Here is a 27,977-nt window from a genome sequence, read left to right as displayed (position 1 = left end):
AACAATTAAATGAATTGGTACTACATGTACACGTATTGTGATTCGAGTAAAGGAAGCCACAGAGCAGAGTTCAAGCAATTTCAAGCAGACGTTTATTGCAGAAAAAAATCAGCAGATCACGAAAAAAAAACCCACAGTGTTATACGGTTTTGTTCATTTCCTTTATGATGACAATAACAAGTAACACGTTATTGTTGAGTGCATGGAATGTCACTAAATAGGCCCGTAACATGGACGAACATCACGCGACGGTTTTGGCATAATGAACTTCGACAATCCTAATAGAATAATATCTTATAACACATAATACCCCAAAATGCAAAATAAATGAACGCACTTGAATATACTTCTGAGTAATCTGTAATATTACCTCATTCCCGAAACATTCAACTGACCAACCCTCGAATCATCCATTTAGCCAGCCAGTGGGCCAACCAACAAGTCAACCAACCGACCAACCGACCAACTACAAACAAACAAACCAACTTACAACCAAATCATATATAAGTTCACTGTGTACATTTATAAATTTTAAAACGGCTCTTTTAATTATTCTGTGTACATCATTGATTATTCTTTGTAGGTTTTGGAATGTAGGCTCTAACTACGTAGGTCTGTAACATGGACGAACTTCACGCGATGGAATGGCATTATGAACTTCGATATGTCTAACGAAATATTATTACATAACACGTTATATATAAAAATGCAAAAAAAAAAGGAACGCACCGGAATATACTGAGTAATCTGTAAAATTAACAACCATTCAACCCTCGAATCATCCATTCAGTCAGCCAGTGGGCCAACCAACACGTCAGCCAACCGACCAACAAACAAAAAACCAACAAACAAACAAATAAACCAACTGACAACCAAATAATATTTGAGTTCACTGTGTAAATTGATAAATTGTAAAACGATTATATCGATCACCCTGCGTACATATACAACTATCGTTTATTCTATGTAAATATACATCCTTAAAAAAACACCAAAAACCACTGTTGAAATGACGAAATGTGGAAGATTTTATGGGTCCCAGCTACATGTTCATTAAAACTGCCAAATCAAATCACCATATATTATTCCTAGAATATGTATCAGTTAACAAAATAAATGTTAAAGTTTACCCCAAGTACAAAATAAAATGAATTGACATCAGTCTTATTCATTTTCATTACTTTGAAAGCTTTCCGTTCAACACTTTTCCTCCATCAAGACACTCCACAGTAAATCATGTAATTACGATCGATAGATTTTTAGAGAGATTGCTCACTGTCACAAATGTCTGAATTTTAACCATACATGAAATATTAAATGTGTGGAAAATTAATTTCCTCTAACAAATTCCTCTGTTGTTTTGAAAACCGGGTATATTCATCTACAATATGTTCAATAACAATTTCTTGCTATGCAAATTAACTGTGTAATATTTCAAATTGTACAATAAATTGATAAACTAAAAAAATTACTTTACTTCGTGATACAATGCAGATATCTTCATGTACAACTTCATTACTGTTTTCTAAGTCTTTCATTGAGTCAACACTCTTTCCTTATAAAAAAAAGCTTTCATTATAACATAATCTATTATGCATTGTCAAAAGAGATCGGCATTTCATTGCATTTTAGTGGTTACGCTAAATCTGAAAAAAATGGTATGTTTTATCATCAATTACATTTCGATTGGTTTTGGCATTTGTACACACAAAATGTCTGCATCTAAACATACATGAACAATGTGTACAGGATTGGTTTGTTACAACAAAATCCTTTTTCTTAAAATATGTTAATATATCAAACAAATTCCATAATTCATCATCTAAGAGCAATTTGTAATCGTAACGTACGGAATACGAATTCTTGCTCTGAAAACGTATTATAATGTCTGTGTAAAATGATACATTTAAAGTCAATTGGATCATTAATTTGCTTTCAAATACATGAGGATATTACGAGTAAGAAAAATCAATGTTTTTCCCCGACACCAATCACTAATTAAACCTGGTTATATGTTAATACATGCTTTATGCTTCCTTGAGCGTTTCACTTTTAGATTACCTTATTGAAAAAGTCTACATCGTACGGAGTTATTTCCACGAGATTCTAATGATTGTATCATCGAATCATGAGAAGAAAGTGGTTTTAAAATTTGTACTTAAATGAGGTAAGTACAAAAGTTAAATATTACAGAATTGGAAGCAAAGAAGATGCGGTAATTATATCATAGGTACAAAAGTTTGGAGAATCCTGCATTTTGCATTATTTCTAACTGAAGATGTGATTTGATTTTCACTATATTCATCAGGGAAGCTAGACTTTTAGCTTGACAATCCCTCGATCTACACAGCTGCGTCAGCAACATCAGGCTCCTCAGACAGAATGTTGTCAATCTCCTCCAACAATCCATCCAGATTCTCGTCCTTGCATCGCTCATTGTTTTCGATCTCATCCAGGAGCTGCATGCAAGACGAATAAAACAGACTCAATATCAATTTAGAGTTGACATTTTGAAAAAAAAATGCTTTAAAGTGTTATTACATTTTGTAAGGTTCTGTTAAATTTTAACAAATTCTTGGGAAAACATTAAAACAGCAGGACCTTTTTAATGAGGAAATCAACTCAATCGCTGTGAATGTGACTATAAGTATCTGACTGGTTTTGGATTGCCACATATTTCTGTGCATTATTTAAAAATAAGAATGTTGGAATCTGGTGATCAGCATTTATGAGGGAAAGGAAATACCTTCTGCTTGAATCTTCGCACGAGTTTCCACAGTTGATCCAGGGTGCTCAGCTTGCTGAACAGACCAGTGAAATTCTACGTGCAAAAACAATTTGATCCTCTGTCATTAACAACATCAAGACACTACTAACTGGTAATTACAATCAAAACAGATTGACGAGCAAACATAGATCCACTCCTTATTGTTATTTTAAAGTCGTACAACTACTTTGCAACGAACACGAGACATGCATGTCATTGCCGATGTATAGTCTGTCATGACATAAGTTCATCTGGATATTGAGCATTTTATTTACTACCGACTACGACTGTATGTTTTGGAGAATATTTACCTCGCATGCTTTGTACAGCTCCTTGTTCAGTTCTTGGGTGGGAACTGGAGGCAACTGCTCAACTTCTTCGAAGAAGGAGACGACGTCATTGTGGTACTTGGTCTTCTCTCTGCCGTACAGTAGCTTGTTGATAGACGTCTCCTGTTTTTATGCAAAGAGCATCTGATCAGTTCTGCTTTCCCAATTCCCACGATAAGTATTTGTGAAGGTAATTCAACATTTGTTTGCTGAGATATTACTTTTTCTCCTGCTAGTAATTGTCACAAGCTGGGCACTTGTCGCATATTTTTGAGGTAAATGCCAATCTTCTAAACTTACTCATAAAACTCAACAAAGATTAATACCACAAAATATAGCCCTCGTCGGGGAGGGGGTAAATCAAATTCTGCATAGTAGCAGGTCCCTACATATGTTTCCCGTAGTTATTGTTTTGGACTGACTTCCCGGAAAGTACGAAAAAAACATACATAAAAGAAAAGAAAAAAAGAATGAATTCAGACCTAATGAAATTCGGACTTTATTTCCCTTTTTAAAATAAAATATCCAACGCCGCATATTAGAAAAGAAAAAAAATGGGAAAATGTGGTTTTGAATTCGCATCCTCCGATCTCAAAACCATGGCATTATCCCACTGAGACACTGAAGGGCTCGACAGTAAACAGTCATTCTTGGCATTTATACTGGAGTACGTATATAAAAGCATCGTAGAGGGCGTTAAACAACCATCCATACCAAGTTGTTTGGGAAAAACTAATTCGCGTCGAAGGGCGGGGGGGGGGGGGACTAATTCGCGTGGGGGGGGGTAAATTTAATTCAGATAATCAGCAAAGTATCCTCAAAGGTTTAATAGTCTATTTATGGCCAACAAGCTCTGCATAATAGCAGGTCCCGATGTTATTTATTTGGAGTACAAGGATGAAGTTGTTTCCTTACAAGATGCCAGTCTCTGATTCCTTCTTGAGCCTTCTTGATTCCTTCTTGAAAAGAAAAAAATGGGAAAATGTGGTTTTGAATTCGCATCCTCCGATCTCAAAACCATGGCATTATCCCACTGAGACACTGAAGGGCTCGACAGTAAACAGTCATTCTTGGCATTTATACTGGAGTACGTATATAAAAGCATCGTAGAGGGCGTTAAACAACCATCCATACCAAGTTGTTTGGGAAAAACTAATTCGCGTCGAAGGGCGGGGGGGGGGACTAATTCGCGTGGGGGGGGGGGGGTAAATTTAATTCAGATAATCAGCAAAGTATCCTCAAAGGTTTAATAGTCTATTTATGGCCAACAAGCTCTGCATAATAGCAGGTCCCGATGTTTCCCTGATTGCTTCATTGATATTTCTATCATTACCCTGCCAAGTCTGTGGGTCTTGGTATCGTGCGCATCATGGAACAACTGTGCGATGACATCCAGGCTGGCCTCTACGGTGCGAGATGGGCGGATGTCAAAGATGTAGTCTGGGTGCTTGATGGCGTTTGCCCAGAAACGCAATGGCAAACTGTAAAAAAGCACATCGAAGACTCAATTCTACTTATCTGAATATTGAATTAAACAAAACATTGTGCAGCCGTGCTGGGTAATGACATTCAAGATTACATGGGTTCCTTGCATATTTATTGCACTATACCAATACAAAGCTTCCCCTCAATGACACATTGGGCAGTCTTGTCTTTCGATCCATCTCACTTACATGTTACTCTTCCAGATGTGGACCAGGTCAGGATCCGCGGTGGACAAGTCATGTCGGTAGGCTTGACTGTCAAAGAAATCAAACAGGTACTTGATGGCCTTGGGGGCGCTCTTCGCTGACAGTATCGCCTGGAACATGTTATCCACATATTCCTGCACGATGCCCTGTATTAAAGCAAAACCAATAGTTAACTCACATAATGCTGCCTAGGCTTCCTCTTGACACTAATTGCAATGGAGAGAATTTTAAGTCAGTACGTGTACGAAGAAAATCATAATCATAAATTCCTCAAAGTAACAAGATAAAGCAGAAGCAGCATAATTGAGCTCAAATTTTATAGGGGGTGATCAAATACAGTCATGCACCGATCAATATTCCCTTTAAGCCACTGTTAATCTGATGACAATACAATCATTTCAAATAAGTTTTACTTTGTAGAAGAAATGTTTAATCCCTTAAGGTATAGAATAAGAAGGTATTTGGTCTTTCCCGCTCCCTCCTTTCCTACCTTTGTGGAGAGAAGTCTAGGGAAGGAGATCTCTTTGATCCTGTGACGAGAAACCTTATTCCTGAAGGTGACAGCATCCAGTGAGATGCAACCTCCTCGTTTTCTCCTAGGATGTCCATCCTCATCTGTAGGCCACTCCTCCTCCTGGGTCTGTTGAATCAAGCAATTAGATCTGGAAATGCATCACTAATTCAAAGTATACCCTTTGAACAGTTTTCTTTCATCGTTAAGAACCATGCCTACAAATTACAAAAAAGTGCCAAAATGAAGACAATTGTGTAATGACTCCCTCGGTCAGCTCTGTGAAAATGGAAAAGCTAAATTCCCTTAGACAATGTTTGAACCTTTCTTCATATCGAATAATAAGGAACATTTAAGATCTTTAAGACTTTATTTATTTGGAGTACAAGGATGAAGTTGTTTCCTTACAAGATGCCAGTCTCTGATTCCTTCTTGAGCCTCAACTTCAGCAATGGTGTAACGTCGCTTGGCACTCATCCTGCGCCTGAGCTTATCTTCATCAAAGCTAATGTTTACTGCAGAAGACAAAAAAAAGTGGTATTAACATCCTAATATTTGGCAAACTTGTAGACAATCTGTTCAGGGATTCTATCAAAGAAGCCTTACTGGTATCATCTTGATTTTGTTTTGCAATGTCATATTCCAGATTTGTAGGCCTGATATAAATGTTGTAATCAATCCTTTGAAATAGGATGGGGGCTGGTACCATCTGTCGATGGGGGCGCTGTTCAAAGCCGACGATTATGCACACTAACGGACAATATATGGTGCTTTTCAGGGTGCTACATGCGTGAAATTTAAAAAAAAATCACCTTGTATGGCTGATGGCACAAAAAAGGGCACCACTTCTTTTTAAAAAGGGCACTTGTTCAGAAAAAAGGCACTTCTTTAAAAAAAAAAAGGGCACTCTTTACAAATTATTTGGGGGGGGAGGTGCTGGTGAAAAAAAGGGCATATGAATGGCAAGGGCAGTTTACACCAAATATTGGGGGAGGGATAAATACCCCCTTACCCCCATCCCACCACCACCATCCCCCCACCCCCGCTGGCTACGCCTATGGTCTAGAATCGGGCAAGAAATAGAATCGTGAATGGGTAAGTTTAGTTAGCAGTTTAGTAAGCAGCCTTCTCTGCTTATCATTTTTTTGTTGATTTCAGAGTTGGAACCAAAAGTTTTGCCCCTTTTTATTTCACAAGCTAGCTCGAGTTGTTTTAGTGGTTACATGTATTCAGATTGTACAGTCGACATGATCTGAATTTCAAAATTTAGTTCATGTCAAAGATTCAAAATAATAAAAAATAATATCCCTCTGGATTTACCATATAGCAAATACATGTATCGCTTATGAATTTACCGACGGATGAAAATACGTGCATCCAGCCATGGATGCAATATTTTTCTCAACTTCCTTGTGCTATTTTCGTAACACAAGGGCATACTGATTCGATCCATTGGTTCAGTTGGCATTCTGACCTTAGTGGTATTGTACTCAGAGCTGAGTCAGACGTTCCCACGGTGGGATACAAAGGCATGCCAACAGCATAGACAAAGTATGGAATTTGTTTTCAATTAACTTGTATGCAGTTGCACGCAATTCAGAATTTAACAAAGTATTTCCGCCATTTTATATAATCCTAACCGGGTACACTGTAAAAAAAAATTGGGCAAAATGGGTTGATAATTCGACCAACACTGGTCGAATTATCAACTGCCTACACTCTTGGGCATATTCTTCCCAATAGTTTGACAGTTTTTACCCATTTCAACCCAATATGAGGCATTTCTTGCCAATGCTGGGTAAATTACATTGTCCAACAGTGTTTTATCCAACATTTTTTACAGTGTACATGATTTCACTGTCTTCATTTGATATTAATTTTAAAGTCTTCCAAAAAGAGGGTATTATCAGTACACTTTCAAACACTTTAACACAAATGGAAATTGTGTTATGATCGCAATTTTTCGAGGCCACCTTTTTCTTGGACTAAAATCCCATTAGGTGTGCATCCTATCATTCAATGATTGACTGAGATTCAAGTCTTACCATAAGAAGCCGAGCCCTGCACCTTGAGGATTGATCCTGAGAGTGTGGCATTCGGGACGTCCTGCTTCTCGACCAGAGTCACCAGAGCATGGTCTCCAACCTTTTTAATTACCAAGAAACAAAGATTATAACAATATCTTCTAATGCAAGACTTGAACGCAACCTAACAAAGCAACTCTTTTAAATATTAAATTGGCATGAGCAATACTGCAAAGACTGTAAAGTTGAAAACAAGATTGAATTGAATCGAGAATGCCAACCACGAACTTTTCATTTCAGTGACACATGCCTTGAACCAAAGGCGGATCCAGAACACAATTTGTTATGGGGGGGGGGGGCAAAAACAAATGTTTGGTCCCACAAAAATTGGGTCCAAACTTTTGGTTTCTAGAAATTTGTGGATTCTAGATGCTCTGTAGTGCGATCCGAGGCAATTTCTGACCACTTTAACCAATTTTTTTTGAGGAAAAGATGATGGTGTGTGCAGTGCCTGACTTTATGACTACGTCACTTCAAATAATACATTGGGTTGGTTTCTTTTTGGGGGGGGGGCCCCCCCCGATCCGCCCTTGCCTTGAGCAAGCAGAGCCTTTTCCAACTTGTATAAATATCTTTGTTTCTAGTCAATCTCAAATTCTGAGAGGAGGAAATGTGCACAAGAGACTCGGATATCAGATTATCTTTATTTCAATTAACTTACGCATAAATAGACCCACAAAAAGAGAGGATAATCTGATTCAAGTGAATTATTTCCCATTGTCCTGTTTCATTTTTTTGTTATTACTGCCGCCTGTAGTTACCGGATAAGATCGGTCAAATGACTTATGATCAGAGAGTTTATATTCATCAATATTAGGTCTTGCACTTCTCGGACGTATAAACACTGTATACTCAATGCACAAGGCCTATCTTCCCAAGTGAAAGTTGGAAAAAATCACTTGGGTGAGACTCAACCCACGACGTCCTGTTTTCTAGTGCAGCCGTCTTACCACTCGGCCACCGAGCTTGCGGGATCGGTATATATTCATGTTAATAAATATGCTTGTCACATCATACATACATGAAAGTCTTTGAGCATGTTGATTCTACGCCATTTGTCTGTCAATGGCCTCATGTCTGTGTCAGTCAAGACAAGTTTACCGCTTCTTCCATGACGCCACTCTAGGATGGTTAATGGGAAAAAAACATTTCTGAAAATATCGACTTCAAAGTCAATGATTCAAGTCAATTATTGTATGAAGGAAAGAGTCACAAATATTTTGGATTTTAGGCAAACGAAAGACACCCTCTTCTCAACGTCAAATCAAAAACGATTCAAGAAATCCTCATAGTTAGGCAGATAATTAATCAAACTAATCTAACGCTCACAAATGTTTTGCCCATTCTTTCAAAGTACAGGACCACGAATAGAATTCATGTTCTTCACTTGTATATTCCAACTTTATTGATTATCGAATACTGAGCGGTTTTAACATACCAAGACTGACTTGGCTGGCACTGGGCCGCTCGGAGAAGGGATGATTGCGATGGATGGCATCTAAGATCTTCTCCTTGACTTGGGAGATGGTGTCCACGTCAAGCACCTTGACTTCTTTGATGACATCCCCTTCTTCATCGATAGCAACCGTCAGAGTCTAAAAAGACAACCAAACTAAACTCGGAATTTGCTTTCCGTACATTTCTAGATAAAAATGTGTGACATGAAAATCTAGCACTTACAAGAGCATTGAATTCCACATCTTCTTGAAGAAGTTTGTCATAGTTCAAGGAGAAGCGGGAGCGACCAGTGATGACGTCAATGGGACCATTCTCACTGCGATACTTGATAGCTCGGTACATCACAAACAGGGGGTAGGCTGTGTCAGTCTATGAAGATAAAAATGAACAGGAGATCGATAAGAAATCAGCCAAGGAGGCAGGTATTCGATATTGTATTTAGTGTTCCAAACGGATCGCATAATTTTGAACTGAGTGTATTCGTGATCTGGTTAACCAATACGAATCTTCCCGTCAGCCCACGAAATTATCGTCATTGCTTTGCTCAGCTTTTCTGTTTTTGTATCTTAACTGATCAGTGTATTTTGTCTGGTCGGTAGAAATGACAACTTTTAAGTCTTCTTAAAACTCACAATCGAAATCTTACCTTCAACTGGTCATACAGACACAGAGCAACCCAGTTTGACATCAGCTTCTCCAGCATGGTCTCCGTTCTGTAAAGTCAAAACAAAAATATGTGAGGATTTTATGAACAAATTATTTCAGTTTTATTCGCACAATTTTCAACAATCAGTCAAAGAACAGAAAGATGAGCATGACTTTTAGGCTATCAGCTTCGATCCACAAAGTGGGCCACCGGTATCAAATGATCGAAAGGAGCAATGCTCATAGCGATTTTTGGCAAGGTATGCACATCTAGAGTTGGAAAATGTGTGATAGCTTTGCAGTGTGAGCGATGGCATTTTTTTGGGTGTTATCACTTTTTTTCTTCAAAATGGCCGCCATATGCTTATTACCGGATTAATATATTGGCAACAAGCATATTTTGGCCGCCGTTTTTTCCAAAAAAAACAGCATCCACTGCTGCAAGCTATCATACGTATTTTCCAACTACAAGGGTGACACCTTGCCAAAAATCACAATGAGCATTATTCCCCTCTTTTGATACCGACCAAACCCCCAGGCTGATGGTCTACTTCTTACCGGCAGAACAGCTGACGGGTGCGATCAGAATCAGCTGCGTCCTCAATCAACTGGGTCATCAGTGTTATCATCACACTGTAAAATGGAGAGAATTTGGCAAAACAAGTATTTAGATGTACTGTAGTCCCGACTTGAATTAAACCAAAAAAGCACACACTAGTCTGCGAGGTGTTTAGGGGAAACGAAGCAAAAACACGATAAAAGAGGGAAACAATTTTTTTTTAAAAATCCCATTTTCTAGTTGTATCATTTTTTTCCTGTACTATTCTTGAAGTAATATCTTTGAAGAGTTTTCAACATTTATGGACAATTTCAAGTCTCTTACTCGGTCAAGTAGACAAGTTTATTCTCAAGAACCATCAAGACCGTCAGCAGAGATGCAATGGATTGCCTGAAAAGAAAACCATACGTCTGAATTTTAGAGTCATCCCAAATGTGTACATTCCAAAACCCGTCAATTTAGTAGGTCGTTGCAAGAAGAAGAATACAAAAAATATCAATTTGAAAGGTTATTGAATTCATCTTACTTTTCTCGGATGGAGAGCTTGGCACTACTTTCTGCATCCAGTGTCTGGATGAAGAGCAGGAGGAAGTTCTTGTTGCTAAGCAGCTGAGAGAACTTGACCATGGCCCTCTCCACTTGCTCATTGGGGTACTGGACAGACAGATATAAGGTGAGGTCACAACGTAAGGGCAACATTTGATGACAAGTTAATATAAAAATTGGATTTAACAGTCGATTTCTTCCAGAAAACTAATTACCTCAATATAACAAAGTTACACCACGTTCATGTTTCTGACATTTCAGTAAACACTGCTGTTTTAGCTGTGTTCATTTTAAGTGATTGTTATTAAAAGTAGTTAACGTCATTGTAGTCATCTAAATCTACGTGATAGTCAAAACGTTTCCTCCGCAATTGTTGTTCTTTCTTTGAAATTGTTGTCTGTCCTTTGTGGTGACATTCCTCACAGGAAATTAACCTTTTAGGTATTACTATACCTCCTCTGGCATTTAATCTGTCCATTATTGCCACGAATGGAAACATTCAAAGTGCGTAATATTCAATTCAATGTCCTCTCTATTTGCATACCTCTTCATCTTCGGTATCTGGTGTGATTTCCTGGCCAATGAACAGCATGTTGGTGGCATACTCGCGATGACTGACAAACGGCATGCCGATCCCTTCCAGGTCACTGGTCAGATCTGTCATGTCGGTCTGAAGCTCAGCAAAGGCTGCAAGACAAAGTTCACACGTTTTTTATTTGCCTTTTGCTAACGTGCAATATATAGCTAAAATGATGGTTGGAATTCAACTGATATAAAGACAAACAGTGATATATTAAATATTTGCAAGGACTTGTCCTGCAGATTCTTGTAACTTACGACAACTTAATTAATATCACTTAAGACGGTTGAGGTTTAGGCTGAAAAGTAACTGCAAAAAAACGGTCTAGGAAACTTACATATTTCGCTTGTACATGAAGTTAACTTCAATATAAAAGATGTTCTTTGGCAAAAGAATTCTAAAAAACAGGTTATATTTGCGAGTCAATTAAAAAAAACCACCAAAGCAGGATGAAGTCTTGTACTTTATTTACAACAGACTTTGCCAAGCCAATTGGTTTTAATGTAAGAGCGGATCCAATAATTGCATATACTTGATATTATTTTTGATTATGACCTGTTTACCTTGCCTGACCTCATCAGCCAGATCTGCTTCTAAAGCTCTCATGTCTTCCACGATCAGTCTGGCCTCTCGTTTAGCTCCATACACCTGAGCTCCGAAACATATCACTACAAAGAGAATACACACCAGGATAGCTCCACAGATTGACGAGACAATAATGACGAATGGGGGCACATCAGGCGGGTACTGAATGTAACCGATGCGGACTTTAAGGTTACTGTGCTGGACCTGAATGGAGATAAATAGATGAGCGCTTAGTTGAACATTGAAAAATTGCTAGTTTCAAATATTATAACAGCCTCCGGTGTAAAAGCCTCAAAATATTGAAGGTATTAATATGGAAATCTTAGACAGAATATCACAAACTCAAATCTTGTCACAATTAGCTTGAGGTATCATTTTTAGGAGACCGTTTTCACTTTGGGTTGTTTCTATTCGGATAATAAGTAACTATATCGTTTCGGTTTGCGGTAACACCATGTGGTAATAACTACTGCTTAGAAGATAGTAGTTCTGAGAAGAACTTGTCCTGCTTATTATCAACTTTGCTCGGTAGTTTTTGTTCTGTTAAGAACAGTCCTGCTGTAAGTTCTATACGAACTTGTCATTGGTCTCAAAACTTACAGCTATAGAACTTACAGCAGGACTGTTCTTAACAGAACAAAAACTACTGAGCAAAGTTGATAATAAGCAGGACAAGTTCTTCTCAGAACTAATATCTTCTAAGCAGTAGTTATTACCACATGGTATTACCGCAAACCGAAACGATACCGATACCCCACCATGCAAAGCCTCAAATCTTATAATAAGTAACTATGTCGGCAACATTTTGACTTTCAGAGACTGAAAACATGTTGCTTATATACTCACAAAAATAGTTAACAACTTGGCTGTTATTCTGATATAATGGCTTATATTCTACTAAACACTGCCATGGGCACATGCCTTTGATGTGTTTTCTTTACACTTACCCACACCACAGGTAGGCCTTTCTCATCGTCTTCACCCATGAAGTCCCCAGGCCCAGGATCTTTTTCTGGTAGCGTACACACTAAGGCTGTTTCACTAATCAAGCTGACTGTACATACGTCACTTCCTATCCTGACTATGATTTCTTCTTCTGTGATTGCACTGTTGATCCGTTCGCCCTGAAACAATTTCGAATTTCAAACACCAAAAACGGCAAGTGAAAAGTTCATTCATTACATCTCGTTATGACTTGTTTTGCGAGTTTTTATAGCAAATACTGTTACAATGACTTGTTCGAAGTTTTGGGTTCGTAGATGCTGGAAAAACCAAGAAAAGCAATCTTGTTCCTGTAGGCTGGTTCACTGACCCCACTTATGATGAAACGGGGTGATTTAAAGACGTCGGGGAAATGTAGTGTCAGGGAACCAGTCTAGCTGGCTTGTACCCGTTCATATAGGTGTTTATAATCAATTGCAAACAAAATATGGATTAACTTGGAAATTGCTTCAAAAATACAAGTTTCTTGAAAATGACAGCATGCCAGGTGCCAGAATTTTACAGGATATTTAGACTGTCATTCATTAACAGTCCAGTAAGGTATTTCGTTATAATTTGGCAGCTTTTATATGTTTGTAAATGTTGTTTTCCCTTTAACCCAATCCTAACATACCAGACTTGTATTGAGTCCCCGATCAGGTGTAGAAATGGAAGTTGAGCATCAACTTGATTTTGTTTCGATTTTAATTTCACCGGCTACAATATGTGGGCAAACGCATGGAGCCTTAACTACACACCTTTATTGTTAGCGTTTCTCCTACTTTTTCCTGCATCCCATTCTCAAATTCGTCATACACTGGATCTTGAAAATACTCCAAGTCGACGTCGTTGACCTCAGACCATGTCAATAGCTTGGTGACCCCGTCCATGATGAATCCAAAGGTCGCGTTGACTTCTGTGATGCTTCTCAGGGCTGTTATGTTGGGAGATATGCAACTCATTTCTGTTGCAGATTCTCCTTTGCATTCCTAGAAAATAATGGAGAGCAAAGACGACCTTTGAATAGTGTTTATATATAAATGATTGGTCTATGTTTACCGAATTTGTTGTTGCATTTCACGTGCAGGCTCTTATTATGACCATGGCCTTGGTCACTGTTAGTGCAGAAAGTACTCAGAGGTATTGCAATTTTAAGGCTTTTTTTGTAATAATAAGCAAAAGATAACTTATGTGTCTTGATGTCAGTGCTGCTTGTACCTCCTTATTACTGCTGTCTCCAACAAAAATCTGACGATTCTGGCAGGTGTCCAGGAATGTCCCAGTGACAGTCAGTGTTCGGCCGCCCCTTATAATTGAGAAATACAATATATTTTATGATAATAAAACAACAAAGAATAAAGAGAAAGTCGACAGCAGTTCGGTGCCATAAGTTATATTGCTACTTTGCTATTCATTCCAACATCACAACCTTAACCACCGAAGAAAATAATGCATTACATTGCACTTTGCAAATTATGCTCAAGTTGCATTGTTTAACTCGCATTTCTAAAACAACAAATACCGTTTATTAAATTTCTTTTAAATGAAACAATGTCCCTGGAGGTTGCAAGACTTCGGAAATTCAGAAAAAGCACCGAGTCACTGAGCACAAAAGTGGACAAATTTTACTAATGCCGTGGCATGAATTTCATTTCATTTAATTTCATTCATTTGTCCTTGTAAATCGGAAGATTGTGATTTCCGTTGTACAATTTTGACAGTTTCAACTAACTCTTGTCCAATAAGTTTGGAATGGTGCAAGCTTTTCAAATAGCTTTACTAAGACAGCAGTTACGAGACTCACGAAATGATGCTTTTCAGAGGAGACACCTCGGTGATGGTAGGATTTTCAGTGTAGGTGTACATATCTGATGAGGTTCTCATGGCCCCATCGAAGGAGACTTTCACAACACCTTTATATCCAACTTGGGCAGCAGTGGTCGTGCACTCTAACATAGATTCAACTGGTTGGCTGGGAAATCATGGAAAGAATTGAAAGCTCTTCGTGAAACACAAACGCTAAGTTGTCTGACATCCCAATATTTCTTAAAACACAAATTCATGTCGTAGCTATTTTGGCACAGATGAAAAGGTCGATTTTATTTACAGTGTTATATTCGTGATTTAATTTCTATATGCCAACCGATATTACAATTGTGTTTATTCAAAAACGCATTTGTAAGAATTCTAAGAAGATCAGTTAATGCCACCAATAATAATACTGGATACGGCGATATCTGACACCAAAATAAACTTGCTTTTCGGACCAGTTTCAAACAAGCCATGGCGGCGAGGCAATCAACATAATCACTGTCCAATATTGAGACGTTTTGAATGTTGCAGACAAAATTTACGAAACCTTTAAGATAAGAAAACCAAAAGAGAAGCAAAGATACCCCGTTATATTGCAAGGATTGTCACCAATGAATGCTTCGATATCCCGTCCTGTGTTGAGGGCTGTACCATTCACACTCACTGCAGTTCCACCAGCTTCTGGGCCAAGGCTGGGTTGGAAAGCTGTAATCGCTGGATGCTGGCAACAAAACACAATTTGGTGAGAATAAAGTAATCTTGACTAGAATGGCTAAACCGTGCAATCAATTTCGCAACTTGAAAAAAGTCTTGGCCGGGACAACGCGTGTGCGTTCTGTACTGATTTGCGCGAGACGTACACACGACTTATTTATCCTGAATGTGCACAAAGCTAAGCCATAGCGTCTTCGCACGTGAGAATTTAGTTAGGCCGTGTCCGAAACGGGCTTCCGGAGCTAAGGCTACGTCTTGTCAGCGCGTCACCGCCGCGTATTTTCAATGGGCGCATGGCGCAGACCTAGACCTAGCTCTAGACAGCTGATTCGGATGCAGCCTTTAGGCGATGGTCTCCCACACTAATCCTCGCCCCAATAACTTTGGATTATTCGAAATACGCAGTGGATGGACCGGGAACCAGTCTCCCCAACTCTCCCTTTCCCTGGCCGTTGAAGGAATACTTGTGCACGGAGCCCAATAACCAGCAGGTAGCATAGATTATTTACCATTGGGGAAAATCATCATTATCAATATTGACCTTAAAGTTGAAGTTGACTGTTCCTGAGCTGTGCTGCATCGTACCATCTGCACCTGTGACTGTCAATGTCACCAACTCAGCTCCTTCACTCTCTGCTCGTGCTCTGCAGCTGACACTGCACGAAAAGTGTAACTTTCATTTCAATTTCCAGATTATTACCAAATCAACTCTCACACAGAAGATTTACTGTAGCAATGAGGCGAAGTTAAAATAGCAATTCAACATTGCTTTGCATTTAACAAAACATTATCTGATCTAAAATGACATGATATAATTTCTCCCAGTAAAACTTACCGATTAAAATCGAAAATGACCAAAACAGTTTTTAAAAAGTGAATGGTTTATTTTGTAAACTCATAGTTGATAAATGCTTCGGGATTGGAATTGTTCATACAAAATTATAAACAGTATTTGACATGAAAATTGACTGATAAAACATACACTGATAAACAAGAGTAATCCATATTCTTACCTTGCTCCAATTTCATAGTCTGAGTTCAATCCAGCTAGATCACAAGGTTTATCCCCAACCGTTACTGACACGACATCCTCGAATCTCCGACCGATGTCAGTTCCCATCACATCTATGACTGTGTTGCCTTCAATCGGTCCAGTCAAGGGAAACACCTTCAACATGAGTTCACGTTGACAAGCAACATGTTAGTAAGCAACATTGTATTGGCATGAATTGCTTGGAGTCCATGGAATCCTTTGAGTCCGGGAAGATGATTTAAATTTAAGGTCCAACGTTTGCTCAAATATTTGTACAACACAAGTTGAGCGAAATGCCCACTTTCAGTGTAATAACATTAAATATTGTTGAGCGATGTTGTTAATTCCAATTGTAAACTACAAACTTAGACCTATAAAAGATAATTTTCACATATTTATTACCATAAAGTGTCTGTATGAATTGGAAATAAATGTTGAATTGAATTGAATTGAATTGAATTGAATTGAATTGAATTGAATTGAATTGAATATCGGTTGAGTATCCACATACTGTTTAGTTATAGGAATCTTCGAAGCTATAGGCCTATTAGTGTCGACTGTCCACTTTTATTCCTAAAGTTTACCAAGTGTAGATCAATCGTCACACCCACCTCGCTAAGGACTGGATCAGGGCAGTTCAATCCATTGTCCAAAGTAACCATGTTTTCACTGCAGATTTCGTTCAGTTTGCAAACACCAGACTCAGATGGCACGGCACCACACCAGACACACTCAAGCACAGGGCGGGCAGTAACGCATCGACTGCAGTCTGGCTTCTGGACTTCACACTTGTAAAGGGTCACTAAAAGGGGAAAGGCGGAAATTTAAAATCATCATCATTTGTAAATTGATAAAGAAGGTGTTGCTGATAAACATTGCAATTTTGCTAAATTTGAATGTAATTGGATGATAAACATAACCCTTGGCAATGTATTATTTAGCAAGGGTCCTGATTCTAATTACCATCGAATCCATGTATGTCGTCCAGGATGTGCACAACACCACTGATCGTGTCCGTCCATGAAACACTCAGTTTCACTTCAAGTTCAGGCTCATCATTCGAAAGATACGTGTACTGTTGAACAGAAAAAAATATATTGGTAATCTTTCAGCACTTCCTCACCAAAAACTACACACCACTTCAATTTCCCATTTCATTTTTTATTCTTAAAAAAAAAATAGCTTGATCATTAAAGCATATATACAAAATCAAAAACAAACAAATACTTACAGCCTTCTCTCGGCATGTGATTATATCTCCATTACGATCTGCATTTACAGCCTGTGGTGATCCCTCTACATCCAAGCTGCACTGATAGCTTAACATCTGCAAACGGGTCATGAGGTTAGGCATTAGGAAGTTCTTCAATTTGTTCCATTTTTTTTATACCTTACGTGATTTCAGACTGAACCTTTCACATAATATAATTACATATATGGCTTTTAGCTTGACTCTGACCCACTCATGGATAGACGGTGAGGGAAGTACGTTCATCAAGCAATTTGAAACAACAGGTGCAAATGCACTCTCATGACGATAACGCAAGAAAATCTCTATATCTCTAGAAAGAAAGACGAAGAAAATCTTTATCTCACTGAAGCACAGTAGTGGTACTTCATTTAAAGAGATCAGTAAGTTTTTTAAGCGCATTGCAGATACACCTACCTCAGCTACGTTTGGCAGGTTTGTAGTCATGACAGTGATTCTCCTCATAATGCCATTAGGAAGCAACTCTTCAGCAGTCTGATTCAGCAGCTGAGGGCAAAACTCAGGTCCTTTCACAGCAGCAGCAGTTGGATTCTGTAATTGAAAAGAGAGGACAAACATTTACGTGTTCTCCAATGGGCCTTATTCACGAGTTGGCCATTTTTGTTGAGTTCCCTCAATATATATAATTAATTCTTAACTGTTGAATGGGATGGCGCCAGACTATTTTTGCAGGCATAATGCAGCCTTTTTTAATGTATTTTTTTTAATGTGGCTTTAAACATTCGGGAACGTTTAAATCTAAAATTATTCACTGAAGCAGACTGGAATTAATTAGTAATTAACTTGCTTATATTTCACTATACACAGGTTCCCAAAAATGAAGATTTTACCTCACTCTCAATCCAATATGGCCGACTCGGGAATAAGGCCCATTCAAAGTTATGATGGTCACATTGTTTAAGTGCTGATTAATTTCCAGGTATTACCTATACCTATGCGACAGTGGTGCTGGGGGGCTATATCACAATTGGTGTTTGTTTGTTTTCCAATTTTCAGAGCAGTTATGAAGAGTAGGTTCTTAACCTGGAGTTTTACGATTAACTGAGATTCAATGGAAATAAGCGTAAAACTTTACATTTTCTTCTCATACTGTCTTGTTTTACTTCATTTGTTTGTTCTTACATTATTTCCAGTTATGATGATTTCGTCAGGTCTTGTGCATGTGGAGCTTTCATGAGTACATCTGTTCTCAAACACGCACCAATCACAGGCCCAGCGACTGCCAACGCAGGACACACAACTATGCAAAACAACAAACGGCACACAATGGTAAGGGGGAAACAATGCATTTTAAATCCATTAAACAAAAGGAAACCCAAGTCGAAAAACATCAAAGAAAAATTAGCATATATACTCACGAGGTATGAGTTGAACACTCGTAGAAGTAAAAGTCAGTGTCAGTAAACTGAACTAAAGTTTCAGACGACTCAACACTCAAATCAACGTGCACTGCATCATCTAAGCAAAAGATATAAAATTATATTGAATTTAAAGGTTCTCGTTAGTGCGCGTGAGTATGTCAGACATGCCTAGTAATCAATTAATCACGAGTTGATCACATTATAATGACCGACTACATAACAAAGTTTGCTCCGATTGATCACATACAATTGTAACACAAAACGTTGAAGGGCACTATAATTCAGAACACACCTACTTATTCGTTTGTTTGTTATCATGAATTAACAATGAAACATACAATTCATCTCTCCTATGGAAACATGCCGTGTGAGCCTTGTTATTACTTGGGTCAATATTGGTCACGACCCCCATTGGTTTGTACACGGTATGCCAGGAGGTGAGGAAGAAAATTTTGACCGTTTGTGACCTCTTAAATAGTAGGAGGGTTAGCTAATGTTTGATTTATGTTCACATTATGACTATAATACACGTGTTTTTGGTACATACCTCCTTGCGGAATGGCTGGTATGCCATCACTAGGAGGTGACGTACACTCAAGCACTTCACCATTCTTTGTAGCTGGAGATTCAAACGACCCAAAGTGACACTCATAACTCTGACCGGTCCCTAGATCGGGTAGTTGCTGCACAGTCAGGGTTATCTATAAGAAAGATCAACAGAAACATTGAGTTTTAGAATTTTCTCTCAACATTGAAGTTATATCTTGAACAAATCAAGCCATCATTACATGACACAGACCAAATTATTAAAAAGATCGCACGAACATAACACCAGAAAAGGATGTTTTTACATACAGTTTAAATGAATTACTTTCGGTAACAATTAAAAAAAAAAATAAGCAAGACGCACATTTTGACTGAAACTAATACAGCAGTGTCAAAAAAGAAAACCTTATTCATGCCTTCAGTAATACCGGAAAACACCGACTCTCACCTGTTGCTCTGTGACGGTAATTGGCAGGTTGTCGTAAGGAGCTACATTGGTAATATTGATGCACTGAGCAGCATTGTAGGCCAACCAACGAGTAGACACATCAGGTGATGGACAGTCTGAATATCTTGTGCATCTAGGAGAATAATATAAAGTTAAAAAGGTGGTGAGATATTGAAACAAATTCAGATGAAAGAAAGTTAATGAGTTTGATCCATTTTACATCGTTTTAGTCATTGCCTTCAAGTTGTTTTATTCTGGAATAACATTTGCAGTTAACGAAACATTAATTTTCCTACGAATAGCACAAATTTCGCGGTTAAAACACCCGCACTTTACAAAAGATAATATAATTATCTGGGCAAACAATGAATTTATTTGGACAATCCATATACGTATTTTTTGTATGCTGACAATCAATATGCTGAACCACTAACCAGCCATTTCTGAGCGAGACATAGAGTTTGACTGACCTCCTTTCCAGAGTGCACCATCCACAGTATGGGTCTCCATCATTCCCTGCATCAGTCCCAATACACGTCTCACAGGTTGTGTACCGACCACAATTCTCAGCACGCATCTTGATTATCTGAAAGGGAAAACAATGAATCCGAGGAGCGCAAATACTATTACTAGAACAAAATGACCATATATTTACGTGCAAACAAAGCATTGTCATCCGCTCCATTCATAACTCATTAGCATTGCCTTCAACAGCAATTTGGTTAGGCTATGTTTTTTTTTGCGATTGACTGCATTTTCAAATCAGACTTTCACAATTTTAGTTTAGCCCGAAAACTTTTTGTCCAATATTTTCTAAGACAATAGTATGCACAATATACTTTTTGAGCATACCTTTTGTTCGGTGAGCACATGCATCACTCTAGTTGTGTCATTGATCTTGATGTCAGTCAGTACTGGACTGGTGTCTAGAGAAACTCTTTCATACAATCTTCCTGTAGTATTACTTTCAATTTGAACCTGAATTAGGAAGACAAGACATACCCAATATGTTTATTGACAGGATGGATTACTATTAACTAGCTTGAAATATAACAAGTTACTCGTACAGTCAAGTGTTGATCGGCTTGACATATAGTGCCCGCTTGAATTGATAAGCCAAAATGTAATTATGTACAGACTCGACGTCATTGTGCATTGTCTTAGTTGTAAATGGCTCCAGCACATTCTAAAAGCAAAGAGTTAACACGCGTTTAGGCATTTCTTTCATCCTACCTTATTGTGCATGTTTGTGGTGCATTTTAATGATTTCTCACTAAATGTTGACCTTTATACGCAGACACACGTGACAGCCTAATGAACATATATTTCCTGAGTATTCTCAGTATTTGAGTTTGACGTATCTACAGGAATTGGATGTTCAAATGTATGACTTACACAACTCTAAGCCAAGATTTTCATGCAATTCTTACCTTCAGTAGATGTCCCCTTGATGTTCCAATGAAAGCCACGGTGTGGTTGACTTCAATGCTGGTGATGATGGATGACATCAGAGTACCTAAAGAACATACGTGTATTACGTTCATACGTGTATTTCAAATGAAGCAAGTTTGTAATGTCCGGACAAATTGTAAATTATAGTCATTGACTAAGGCATTTGCTAAACGTGTTTACCTGGAAGTTCCAGCACAGCTGTAGATGGCACTGGATCGATGCCCTTGGCAGACTTGAACAGTGACACCTGATTAACATCTGCCGTTACAGGAATGCAAAAGTATCGGTCTTCGATCCTAACAGTCTGTGGATTGTGAATAAAAATGCCAATTATGTGTCAGTTTTAACTCCCATTCACTGATAAAAGTCGAAAAGTTTGGATATTTTGATTTTATGACAAATACTTTTCTGAAGGGTCACACGGCTGAAATAAATGTTATCATTTATTAATTATTTAATGTGTAAAGACTCTCTTTTGGAATTTACTTTTGACACCCCACCCGAACATAAACTTTATTTGTTTTTGACTATGCAGGATTCACGCTTTCCCTTAAGGTTGAACACAAGATAACAGGTTATCTGCGAGAATCTCATTAGTTTCAATCCTGCCGGTGCTGGTACACAGTGAGGCAATCGCACCAAGGCGGGTATACACGTTATGATATAATTAATGCACTGTATTGGCATCTCTGGATGCCATCTATTGGTTTATTTGGTAACTTTTGTTAATTACAAAATGTATGTACTACAACTCGCTCTCTTTGCAAAGTGATAATGTGAATCTAACAAAGAAAATATATTCAGTCTATTGACTTACCGGAAAGCTATTACAGAAAGAACTCTCCAAATAGTTAACAGAGTAGGTAATTCCATCCTGAATACATCCCCGCACTGCTTCTCTGAAGGCAGCCAAGATATCCGTCATCCTGTACACACACAATGCTGAGTGATCGATGGGTACATCACTGGTACCCGGAGCTCCTTGGTTCTTGGCAAACACAGCATACAGCACCTGCTCGTCTGCAGTGAGACCGAATGATACCGCTAGATCAGGTCCTGCTGGTCCAAAGTGAGCTGCTTGCACCAAGCTGTACACACTGCCATCTGATCCACTGCACTGTAGGGTAATTTCTGTGTATGCGTCTAGGTTGGGACCACGCTGACAGACTCTGCTTATCTTAGAAACATACTGGGCAGAATTCAAGTCCTCTTTCTGGGAGGCGACAAAGTATGTGAAGCCGTTGTAGCCAAAAGCTAAAACATACTTGATGAGAACATTTTGAGCGGCTGCGATGAAAGGAACTGTATCTGTATCGTCAGGTGCACTTAAATATGTTCCTCCCAAAAGGAGGCTCCTTCTTGTGATTGCTGGAAAGATTCCCATTCCATTATTATTAACTGCAGTATAAGTAACAGCAGCATAAAGCATCTGATTGTTACCTCTTCCTGGAGCAATCAAACTAACAGTAGTTAAATCCTCAAACCCCGCAACTTTTTCAATTGATTCTTGCACTTCGACACCAATATCCTGTAACTGTCGTAACTGACAAATACCCTCATACACACCACCACAGGTTATCAAACTGTTTGGCCGAGTACTGTCAACTACCAGTATCTTGTTGTAGTTGTTTGTAAGGTGGCAGGGCATCACACTATCTTGCCTGCTGTCATCACAGGTTGTAACATTCTGTATCTCTTCCAAACTACCACTCAACCTGTACAACCAATTGACAGCTCCAACATAGACATCGCCATGATCACTCAAGGTGAAGTGGTTGAACTTTGATGCACGTCTTTCATTTTCACCCAAAATGTCCGGATTGTCAAAGCTTGCCAACTCATAGTCTGACAGATCCCCAGACCACTCAGCAGATACCATACAAACACTCATACAGGTGATGCTCAAAGACAGACAGACTAACAGCAGAAAGGCGTTATGTCTCAGCCCATGGGACTCCATGATTCTCATAAAATTCACAGATGTTCTTGTTGGAGTCGACGAGCTTGACCCTGGTAGATTCTATGCCTGAACAATCTGTATCAAACGAAGGGGAGACGAAACATTATTTTTACTCCACTTGGTTAAACTAGGCCTATACGATTATTGACATATGACTACCCAAAATACAGAGGCATGCGTTTAGACATGAACTTACTACAACAAAAATCAAATGCCTTGAAAAATAAACACAAAACTGACGGGCGAGCGGGAAGTGTGCCGTCCGCATAGGGTTATAATTATGTACAATGTCCTAAAAAAAAAAAAGTGCGACTATGCCCACCGCAGACAGATCTCCCTGCCACCAGAGTTAATATCCGGAAAACATTGTGTTTAAATTTGTCTGATCGTTACCACGATTTGAACATGATCGTTACCGCACAAAGTAATTTGCGTGTTTGATAATTATAAAAAGATATGTACGTGCTCGTCAATGTATTGATTTTTCATCTGACGATTTCAAAATATGTATGTTTTGTATTAACAATAACACAAAACAAAATTCTGGTTTGGTGTCCTCAATCCATCAAAGAGGTTTCATTCAGGGCTGCCCTTGCGCCTCTTAAGACCAAACTATTCACCATAGCTATTGTCAGGTTAAAAATATTTCGAATAGATCTCATGCGTAGCGGCCATATTGGGGTGCATTCTTTGTAACGTAGTAAAATGACTGCAGAATATGTTTACTCATGCCTATCCAAGGCAAAACAAAAGCGAATAAGGCCGTTTGTAACAAATCCATATGTAAAGTTAGGCGGATTCTTTTCTTTTTTTATCACCAAAAAAGTTAAATTCAAGAAAAAGAAAGGTAACGATTTTCGGGGTAATATGCATACTGGAAAGTAGCACGACAGCACATTCAAAAGTCTCGTTAAAAATGTATCAGCATGAATGCTATCACGCGGAAATCGTCAGGCTGTAGCCCTGACAATTGCCCTGAATTTCACCCTTGGTCTCTAAATGGAAAATAAGAGTGAACAAACCCGACAATTAGGCGCGGTTTCTTAAGTGTGTAAAACTAAATGTGCGTTACTGATTGTGCGCGGTTTCGTTTTTGGCATATCGGCTTCATTTATGCATCGATTCTCACTAAAAATGGAGTAGATTTACAAACTGCCGCACAAAACTGCGAAATTTCCGAGCTGTCCATCGATTTGGATGCGCCTAGCATGTTACACTGTACAGCAAGAACACTCTAGAAATTTAAATACATCTCTATAGATTTGCAAGACTGTTTTTATAGGCCTGCCTACACGTATCATGGTGTTTTAGAAAGTTCATGCTCCCATCGTTGGTTTTTTTTTCATCGTTTAAAGTGAACCACAACGTTTAACAAAGTAAACTACGACGATTGAAAGAAAAACGACGAAAAATTGTCTGTTCAACAACATGATAAGCCCCTCGAGATCGCGTTCAGATCATTTTGGCCTGTGTTCTCTACCCGCTATCCGGTCAGTATTATGCTACATTGTATAACATTATTATGGGCTATAGTGGCCTCCATAATTTATGCAAGCATTTCATAGGATGCGTTCTCGTATATTGCTCAATGAATGGGGTTTCCGGGTACTAGTGAACTAGCAAGATCTCAACTGTTTATTACATGAACCTGTACTTTTTTGTAAGGATGACCCACGCATAGATCAATCCATTGATAAAGGCTAGAGCGCCATCTACAGTTCACGAAAGGCGGAAACGATCAAATAAATAATTGTGCTCGTAGGTCTGCATTGATTCAATTGCTTGGTATTGGTGGCCTCTGGCTATTATATCGACCCGATATATAATACACTTAAATTACACCACAGATGACCAATGCATGTAGAACTAACTCGCTTAAATGTCATTCGCATGGATTGGCCATTTTTGATGAACCCAATCCTGTTTTGTGATTTAGTATTTACATATTTAGGATAATTGTTGCACCTGATTTTAATCCTAAAAGCCTAAAATGTCTTCCTCTCAAATGACGAACTACTGATACGATTTGTGTTCTACCCCTTGAAGAGAAACTTACCAGGTTTTGGTACGTTGCCAGTTGGCCAACATGCAGCTTCTTTGGTCCAGATGTAAACCATTCAGCTACAGTCAAGATCAGAAGCGTTCACACATTAGTTGCGAGCCAAAAGAGTACATGTATATCAATCAATTGGCAGTGACTTCCAAAGATTACTCCGACTACTGCGATATCAGAGAGGGTCGATTAGACTTCATTTCATTTGGAAAGGTATAAAAACGTAGGTTTTGGAGTCCGAGTTGTTAACACTCTGAACACGAGCGATTCCTATGATTTTTCCTGAACTGAATCAAGAAGGAAACGAAGTGGATTTTAATCAATTCTACGTTTACCTTTATAGACATGTATTTCTAGATCACTCTATGTATCGTGCACGGATCTACATCCAGCAACAAAATGCATCAGGTCCATCAACCAATCATAATCCACTTTTACAACGTAGGTGACTTACTAGTAGTACTACTACTACCTTTCACGCCTTCTCATCAATTTGAGCCAATCGGAGCCTTTTATTTAGGTCACGGTGTTGGTGATTTAGCTAGGAGTACGCCATAATGCATCTAATAATTGCGCCTATATTATTTTGTAGCATGATTTTCACTGAAGTGTATCTCTCGTCCCTTGACCATACTAAACCTGCTCTCTGCACGGAGAAGTGTTGAACCCGTTTTCTGCATTCGACGAGCAGATTTGCTAAGTGCCTGACCAAACATAAGGTAGGTAATATTTTACCTCTAACATTAAACTCCACTTAAACATTTCATCGACAATATTTAGCAAACACTGACAGCAAAAGCGTATAATACAAGGAGAATTCAAGTTACCTGTGAGCGTACATGATCGCGAATCCCACTGCAAATTTACCATCGATGCCTGCTATTTTATTCTAATATCATTTTATGACCAGTCAGGCGGGATTTCCATCAGTCACGGCGTTGATAGTCAGTCAAATAGCCGGTCAAATGGTGGCACAACTTGCACGTTTGAATGGTCTTTTATTATAGGTCGAATAATGGAAGTTACCAGTGGGTATTGTGTCATCTCCTGTTACTGGACAATATCTTTTGACCTTGTTGGGCTGACTGTGGCTCTTGGTGTATATGCTACACCTGTAGGTATGGAATATTTCGTAATCCATTGTAAGTGCTAGATGCTTGCAGCCGTTAACCCTGGTAAATCACAGGGTTAATCGGCAAAGATAGTGCTTTCACTAGAAAGGTAAAAAGAGGAAAGGCTTCTGATGTAGCCAATATTCTGGTGACAGCTGAGGGAAACTAGAATTTTGCTTCCATTTAAGGATGGCCTGTCTAAGCATAGAGATTGACTTCCTCTAACGTAGCAAGAAGTTACCCCATACAATTAATTTGAACTTGTTAATGTCATTAACATGATTTACGTTGTTAAAAGATTCAAACTGATCGAGAACAATGTGCCTCGTTCTTCAAAAAAAATGGTTGCGCTCCTTGATATCTGGTTTAAATTTGATTCAAAGCATATTTACTTTACTTGGGTCATTCGTAATCCCCGGATAAAACGCTCCAACTACATTACGAAGTTCATACTTTTACCTTGTATTTGATAATAGAGTCTGGACAACTTCTATATCATCTTGTTTGAAAAGATCCATCTGGAAGAATGTCATCGCCATGCTTTCTCATCTGTGCCTGGTCTATAGGGTTCGGTGAGGAATTCCATGCAGCTACATAGCATCTTAACCATCTGGAAACGTTCTCTTGTGCCTCAGGGCAGATTTTTCCTTGCTCTTAAATTCTTTTCCATACTTGCAACTAAGGCAACCACTGAAACACTAAATAATTAAACACAGATATTGAAAATTAATGTCAACGTTGGTTCGGGTTTGTTTCATCAAGTATTTTTGAACACTTATTAGCTTGATATTTGATTAAAAATTTCAGTTGGTCGGCACTGCCAAAGCAGACACTCCAACACTTACTACATCAATAACGACACCGATAACGCTCTGTCCGAGTACAGTTTTAAGTTAGGTCCTATGTCAACCACTTACCCTCTCAGTCAGTGTGCGCATTGTCTGCACCTCACTCGCTTGTATAAGACCTGTTTTCCTGGTCTGCACCTTCTAGCTCATAAATAAGCCTAGCCATCTTTGAAGATCCTGCAAAGATCCTGCTATGGTTTTAACATGTTATCCAGACTGCTGAAAATAGGTCTTCTTCTACTTGTCAGGGAGTCAGGTTGGCGTAGCGGTACTTTCCTCACCTTCCACTGCTGTTACTCGGGTTCGAATCCCGCCTGGGTCAATGCAGTGGCGTAGCCACGGGGGGGGGACGACAGCCCCCCCCCCCCACTGAGATTTTGAGTTTCTAAAAAAATTATCATTGATCTACATGACGCCCCCCCCCCCCATGAAATGTTCCAGCCCCCCCCCCCCCCCCCCCCCACACACACACACACACACACTGAAAAATTCCTGGCTACTGGGTCAATATGTGGATTGGATTTTCAGTCCCTGCCTGATTTTCCTCCCACCTCTAAAACTGTAATTTCTTCTCATTGTCTTCTCTCTAAGTTGGTGTGATGTTTCCCCTGGGATGCTTTACCGACTATAAT

At 38.8% G+C, this 27,977-nt stretch overlaps 1 protein-coding gene across 1 annotated transcript; it reads right to left on the bottom strand.

Annotated features, from left to right (window-relative positions):
- Positions 1 to 69: 69 nt before the first annotated feature.
- On the bottom strand, positions 70 to 26,105 carry LOC119732447 (plexin-B-like). The gene is made up of 38 exons (XM_038205972.1): positions 25,389 to 26,105; positions 22,190 to 23,407; positions 21,553 to 21,676; positions 21,351 to 21,436; positions 20,773 to 20,898; positions 20,391 to 20,506; positions 19,921 to 20,053; positions 19,474 to 19,627; positions 18,924 to 19,023; positions 18,688 to 18,805; positions 17,962 to 18,096; positions 17,527 to 17,622; positions 17,259 to 17,370; positions 16,907 to 17,097; positions 16,276 to 16,430; positions 15,804 to 15,918; positions 15,133 to 15,269; positions 14,541 to 14,708; positions 13,955 to 14,042; positions 13,495 to 13,725; positions 12,703 to 12,879; positions 11,734 to 11,959; positions 11,135 to 11,277; positions 10,571 to 10,698; positions 10,369 to 10,434; positions 10,044 to 10,118; positions 9,487 to 9,553; positions 9,063 to 9,209; positions 8,821 to 8,977; positions 8,404 to 8,504; positions 7,344 to 7,443; positions 5,707 to 5,813; positions 5,278 to 5,427; positions 4,770 to 4,933; positions 4,430 to 4,577; positions 3,079 to 3,219; positions 2,747 to 2,821; positions 70 to 2,459 (listed from the first exon to the last, which is right to left on the bottom strand). Exons 2-38 carry the CDS (start codon positions 23,339 to 23,341, stop codon positions 2,343 to 2,345), a joined length of 5,826 nt encoding a protein of 1,941 aa, XP_038061900.1. The 5' UTR covers positions 23,342 to 23,407; positions 25,389 to 26,105; the 3' UTR covers positions 70 to 2,342.
- Positions 26,106 to 27,977: the final 1,872 nt, after the last annotated feature.

Source organism: Patiria miniata, unplaced genomic scaffold (assembly GCF_015706575.1).
Source record: "Patiria miniata isolate m_02_andy unplaced genomic scaffold, ASM1570657v1 HiC_scaffold_24, whole genome shotgun sequence".
NCBI lineage: Eukaryota > Metazoa > Echinodermata > Asteroidea > Valvatida > Asterinidae > Patiria > Patiria miniata.
This window is presented reverse-complemented; position numbering and strand designations above follow the sequence as displayed.

What these genes read in the sequence shown, in the direction of transcription:
- LOC119732447 (XM_038205972.1), bottom strand. Translation starts at nt 23,341, where the DNA reads ATGAGAATCATGGAGTCCCATGGGCTGAGACATAACGCCTTTCTGCTG. An exon ending in TCATCATAACTGGAAATAAT is followed by an intron (nt 18,097 to 18,687) that starts GTAAGAACAAAC and finishes TTTCAATTACAG; the next exon opens with AATCCAACTGCTGCTGCTGT. An exon ending in AAGCTCTCCATCCGAGAAAA is followed by an intron (nt 10,435 to 10,570) that starts GTAAGATGAATT and finishes TTTTCTTTTCAG; the next exon opens with GCAATCCATTGCATCTCTGC.